At 42.9% G+C, this 6642-nt stretch overlaps 1 protein-coding gene across 2 annotated transcripts in view; it reads right to left on the minus strand.

The window, feature by feature from the left end:
• The window catches only part of ZC3H8 (zinc finger CCCH-type containing 8), a 34287-nt gene that overhangs the window by 17045 nt on the left and 10600 nt on the right, over positions 1-6642 (minus strand). For both annotated transcript variants that reach the window (XM_037038653.1, XM_037038644.1), the window contains exon 3: positions 586-820. In XM_037038653.1, the coding sequence (XP_036894548.1) occupies positions 586-820 (235 nt within the window). The remainder of the gene's footprint in view (positions 1-585; positions 821-6642) is intronic.

Below are 6642 nucleotides of genomic sequence, written 5' to 3' on the forward strand. Positions count from 1 at the left end.
ACTGTAACTGAAATTTTCTTTAAAAATTAGAAAAAAACACACAAATATAAGCCTTAGAAAAAGAATTCATTTATAATTCTCATTTGTCCTCATTGTCTATGGCTAAATTTCAGTTTAGTAATCTGAAAGAAAGTTATGTCTGAGTTTAGTCTGACCACTACCTTTCCAGATACTAAGTCAATTCGTCTTCAGATGACAGCAATAAAACAAACAGATGTGTTCATCCTTTACACACGCAGGAGCCAGAGTTTAGCATTCTCCCTTTCAAAGTACTCATGGCCTTTGATAACCCTCCTGAACTCAGCTCCTCCTGCAAACTGAGCATTGTACACTGCATGGCCAAGCCTTAGAGGGGGGGTCTCAGGCCACGCAAACTCACATATGGTGGAAAGATCCATAAAAACTATGATCTGAGAAAATGCCCAATTCATGGACAACTGCGACTACTCCTCTAGACAGAATTTAAGTCAGGGGTTGCCCACCAACACCCTGACCCATCTGAAAAATTGTCTTCTAGGTAATCCGCCCCTGGTGCCAAAAAGGTTGGGGATAGCTACCTAAACGATAAAACAGTTTGACCTTTACCTTTCTGTGTACCCTTGGCTTCCTCTTTCTTCACAGATTTTTCAGGAAATGGTAAGGATTGAGCAGCATTTGCCATTTCTTTGGCTTTTATATACTGTTGAAGCTCTTTGGCAAAATTATCTTCTGATTCCTGATTGCAGATATCATTATCACTGTATACATCATAGTCCTTGCTTCTTGATTTTCTACGTTGCAAATTCTTCGGTGATGTTATAGGGTTTCCAAAGCGCCGAAACTAAGTAAAAATTAAAATTTCTATTTAAAAAACCTAGCACAACTCAAAATAATGTGGTTATAAAGAAGAAACAAAGGTTGGCCATAAACTGATCATTGCTGAGGTTGGGTGACGGGTATATGAGGTTCATACATTACTTTTTCCACTCTTCTGCATTTGAAATTTTCCAGAATTAAAAAATAAATAAAAAAGAAACCTCCTTAAAGACAATCTGAGGGAAGATTCTGAATTTGTACACTCTACGTACTCTGCTGCATTATGAGTAAACCCCCAAATCTTAATTACTTGGTATAAAGAAATTACAGTATCATAGTTCACATTTCTCCATTTGCATTGACTCTACTTTTAAATGGTTTAATTCAGTAACTCATGATTTCATAAAAGTAGGTGGTGATGGTCCAATTAAAAACCCACTACACAAAGACAAATCATAGCTACCAAAGCCTATTCTTTTCCTCCCAGTTCACAGCACTGTTGGCAGAAGAGGTGGCAGCCGTAACAACAAGGAAGAAAGAGCTGCCTGATTCTCTGTTCAGGTTAACTTTACTTCCAGAAATCCTTTTCTGACTGCCGATGGAGCTGTTCTGAGACGACAGCTGCAAACACAGGTACCCACTGCAGCGGAAGCCCAGCGCTGGCAGCTGACCCTGGAGAGCCTGGGGTGATCACAGCAGACAGCTTGAACCACTTTGAGTATGAAAATTTCCAAGTATTGGTTACACAGGCGTGCCCAGCTCAATAATTATAATCGATATGGAGAATATATTTCAATTAAATAGTTTATTTAAAAAATCCAAGTGTAAAGGGCTCCTTTTTTTCTTCCTTTTTTTGCGGGACCCTAATTTGATGTCAGGTAGAGATGACATGTGTATTGTTAAACTGGCCAGTGACCCTGCTCCAGAGAACACTTCTAGGCCTGGTCTCTTCCCTACCTTCTCACAACTGACAGAGACGAAGAACTCAAACAAGAAATGAAATAGAAGAATCACTACTGCAACCCACATCAGGTGGTCCAATTTAAAGTTTTACTGACTGTAGGCCTAGAAAAATGAATGTGCTCCTGCTTGAAGAACGCAAATGAACTGAAAAAGTTTCCTAGATCACCAACCAATCCAGCAGTTTTCAGGCCACCAAGTTCTTCACCTCCACATCCTCAAGAAAGAGCATTTTCCCCCCAACTAATACCATATAAAAACATATAAACAAAACTTCTGGTCTGGAGTTGGCAAACAATGGCCTGGCCTCCTGCTTTTGTAAATGAAGTTTTGCTGGGACACAGTCACACCCAGTCACTCATCACCGATATCTATGGCTGCCTAGTTGTGGCAGAGACAACATGGCTCACGAAGTTGGAAAGATGCACCATCTGCTCCTGTACGAAAGAGCTGGCTGACTCCTGTGGTGATTATTGCGTTTACCTTGGTTTTATGCTAATTTTATTTAGGGGGCACAGAAGAACCAAAAAAATCATTCAATAGCCAAAGCTCCCACAAAGCTCAGCTTAGTCAAACACACAGAGATAAGATTACATTCAGAGTATCCGAGTCAAAATCTTACAACAATCCAGATGGGTGACTAAGGGTCCCCCTCACATAAAACACGCAGGTCTACTGAAGCAGACCTCTTTAACTGCAAGTAATACTATGTCTCCTTTATTTGCATTAAAGAGATGAAATGACTTAGCACCAGAAATAAAACCAGGACAATCATCAGCTATGTTGTTTTACTACACGGTAGAGATGAGTCTTACCAGTTGATGTGATTCTTTTCAGAGGGCACTGAAATACACCAAGTACAAATGCTGCTTAAGTACTTTTCCTCACACAGCTAGTATAAACTCACTGCTTTGACATTTGCTGTTTCCTATGTAACTTAGCACACAAACATATAACTTTTCCACCCTTTTGTAAAGAAGTTTAAATAAAGTAGTTTTAAGTAAAAGACTTTCCTGCTTTTCATTCAGGATGGTTTACTGAACCAGTACAGCTTCCTGACATTCCACAGAAATAAAGTATAGAAATGTAAAAATTCATAGTTCCATGATAGAGTTGGGGTGGGGGAGTGGAGAGGACATAAAGCGCATTCACCAGTAATTGAGAGGAATTCAACAAGTTCCCAGCATATTTTTGATAAACAAAAGCAAGCTCTAAGGTGGAGGCTGAGCTTAGGTTGAATGTGAGAAATGAGGCTATAACTGAGGACAAATTAAAACTCTACATTAAAGCAGACAAAGCTATTACAACAAGTTCTCTCTGCCCAGCCCTCAACAGAACATAATCAAAGAGAAGTTTACCCTTAGAGAGAGGGGTAGTGAGGTATTTACCCTGGGCAAAAAGAGAAGACTGTTCTCCACAGAAACAGAATAAAATACTCGAGAAAAGCCAAGTCTCCTTATGTAGGGTAGTAAGACCTCAGAGCAAGTTCTCCACGTCTGGCATTTGGGAGCACTTCAGTGCACTATAAATTTCAGTGACAGTTAAAACGTGATAGCATTTGCCAAGCCGTGACATTTTTTCCATTTCCAGTGCATACCCACCATGTCAAAACATGAAAAGTAAACTTCGAATGCCATGTTTTGGGTTGGCCAAAAACCCCCATTTAGTTTTTTTGTAAAATAAAAGACACATTTTTCATTTTCATCAGTACCTTTATTGATCTGGATGTTCTGAGTAAGTTGACTATTTCCCACTATTGGCTTGTAGTGAGCAGAGGCCGGGCGCTGCTAAACATCTGCCAATGTATAAGACAGCCCCACTGCAAAGAATTATTTGGCCACAATGTCAATAGTACCAAGAAATTTTGCAAGCCACTTCTGACATGTTCGATCAGACACAGCACCTTCTTCATATACTTTGTGTTTCAGTTGTTTTTACCTTTCTTAAAATAATAAAGCATACATAATATGCTGAAAATATGTATTTTCTTCTATCTTCAATATTAAAACGGCCACACAACTATTAACCAATTCTAATGAGTTTTTTATTTTTTAAAGATATTATTTATTTTTAGAGAGAGGGGAAGGGAAAGAGAAAGAGAAGGAGAGAAATATCAATGTGTGGTTGCCTCTCGCACACTCCCTACTGGAGGTCTGACCCACAACCCATGCATGTGCCCTGACTGGGAATCGAACTGGTAACCCTTTGGTTTGCAGGCTCACGCTCCATTCACAGAGCTACACCAGCCAGGGCTTTAATGAGTTTTTTTTTAAAAAATTACACGCCCAATATGACAGCTGTTACAATATAATTTAAAAAAACTATTTCAGATGAAGTTAAAGGTACCTAGGCACTACTGAGAGCCATCATATGGAAAAAACAAAATTTTTAGCCAACCCAATATTTAAGGCACCGTGAAGTATGGATTACTTTGTTGTCCAATTAGATGGCAAAACATTATGGTGATTATGTAATTCTTTAGTGCTTTAAGAACGTAATATATTTCAACTTTGCAATATTAAGCATTCATCACAACGGTCCCAACTCAATGGTTAGAAAAATTCAAAGAGGTAAAACAAAACAATCACAGAATTATTTCTTCACAAAAATAAAAATGAGGAGGAAAATGGCGGTGGAGTAGGATGGAGTGACTCCAGTTCTCATAGCCCTGGGAGAAAATCCTGGCAGATTTACTGAAGAACAGGGCAATCATTTCCCCAACCAACAATTCCCCAGCATTTATGAAAATAAGAGACCAGAGATAAAGACAAACCAGACAGCTACAGGTCGTTGGGGTCTCAGGGACGCGAGTAAGGACGGAGGCGGCCAGGCCTGCGGCAGCCCTCGGCTGGCACATAATGTCCCTGGAGCCGCAGCTGCCACAGCGGTCAGAGCTCAGAGGATTCCGTCTGTGTCCAGTGACAGGGGTATCTGCCATGGAGAACTCATGGGGAGCCCAGGAACCCTGAGTAAAGTCAAGGGCGCTGGCGGTGGTGGCAGAGGCGGGCCGGCGCGTAAAGACCTCGGAGCTGCAGCTGCTGCAGCGGTTGGGACCCAGAGGCTTCCACCTGTGCCCAGCGACAGGGGTGTCTGCCACAGAGGACTACCTGTGAGTAAAGACAAAAGCAGCAGCGGTGGGACCAGCAGCCATTGGCCGGCGTGTAAAGACCTCAGAGCTGCTGCTGCTGCAGCTTCCAGGGCCCAGAGGCTTCTGTCTACGGCCAGCGTCGGGGCGGCTGTCACAGAGGACTCATCAGGAGCCCAGCACCTGTGAGTAAAGACAGAAGTGGCAGCGGCAGGGCCGGCTGCCCTCGGCCAGCCCGTAACATGTCGGAGCTGCCGCTGCTGCTGCGTTAGGGGTGTAGAGGCTTCCATCTGCGGCCAGTGCCACAGAGGACTCTTAGGGAGCCCAGAACCCAGTGGAGCATTGGGCTGGCTGCGGGGTCCTTGGAAGAGCTGGCTCCCTCCCTCACCATCTAGCTGGGGCTGGGTGGCAGAGACCTGTCTGCCTAGGTGAGTAGGGAGGGTGGCAAGGACAGGGGGCTGTGTTCAGTTGAGATCTCTGTGGTCGCCAGCCTGCCAGCCTGCCAGCCCAGGAAATTTGAGAGGAGCATTGTCCTAACCAGTCAGGTTGGGGATTAGGCTGGGCTGAGAGGCACGCTTTCTGGAGAAGTTTTTACTGGAAAGTGGACTGAGGTGTTCTCCTGTGAAGGCAGCTTGACTTTCTTCTCACCCAGCCACAGGACTGGGAAGGACCAGTACCAGATCCCATGGGACCCAGGCAGCCTGTGAGGTGGGCGGGTGCCCGCACCCCAGTCTGGTAGCCTGGCTGGTGGGTGGGTGTGCGCCTGGGCCTACAACCCAGCCCACAGAGGGGTCCTGCCGAAACCAGAAAAACCAGATTGGACAGTTTGAAACCAACAAGGGCAGAGTTTTTTATTTTAACTTTTTAAAAACTTTTTTTAACTTTTTTCGAGAAATTGTATATTTTTTAAATTTTATTGTTGCTGTATCTTTCAGTACTCTGTTCCTATCCTTTCACCCCAAACTTATTGCTTTTTCCTCACTTCTCTTGCCCTTTTTTTGTGTGTTTGTTTGTTTGTTGCTTTCTATACCACTGTAAACACTTTACAACACATCTCTTGGGTCTTAGCCCACTATACAGGTTCCTGAATTCTATTACTGTAGTGATTAACTCTACTTGCTCACACGCTACGTCTATTTACTATTCTTTACTCTCACCTTACCTCAAAATCTGACCACCCGCAACCTCACTGCTTTCTAGATACAACTCACAAGCCTTCCCCCCACAACAAGAGACTTATCTTTGGTCTATCCTTTCTTAAAAGTGGCATATTGGGTTGAAGATTACAGTTAACACTATATAGAGCCCAAAGATCTTCTATCTCTTCTCTACTGGCTATGACTGTAAATATCATAAAGTACTCTCCTGCTGTCATAAACCATTTTGCCTCCCCCTCCAACTGATCACACACACACAAAGAAAGGAGTAGGTGGAAGCGGAGAATATCAAGATACCTGCAGGAGACTGCACCACTGAATTTCACAGGTATTCTACCACAGAGGTTCACACCATAAACCCAGGGAGTCAGAACAGATCAATTTAAGAAGCTGAGGCTAACAAGAAGAGTCTCATAAGCAATGGGAAAACAAAGAAACAATGCCCAAATGAAAGAAAAGGTGCAAGTCTCAGAAATAATGTCAGATGAAAGAGAGGCAAGTCAGCTATCAGATATTGAATTCAAAGCACTAGTTATCAGGAAATTCAAAGAGCTCACAATGAGCTACCAGAAACTAGAGGGGAGCTACCAGAAACTAGAGGGGAGCTACAATGAGCTCTCCGCAAACTATATCAACATGAAAAAG

Source organism: Sturnira hondurensis, unplaced genomic scaffold (assembly GCF_014824575.4).
Source record: "Sturnira hondurensis isolate 20B ecotype Veracruz unplaced genomic scaffold, ASM1482457v3 Scaffold0002039, whole genome shotgun sequence".
Lineage (NCBI taxonomy): Eukaryota > Metazoa > Chordata > Mammalia > Chiroptera > Phyllostomidae > Sturnira > Sturnira hondurensis.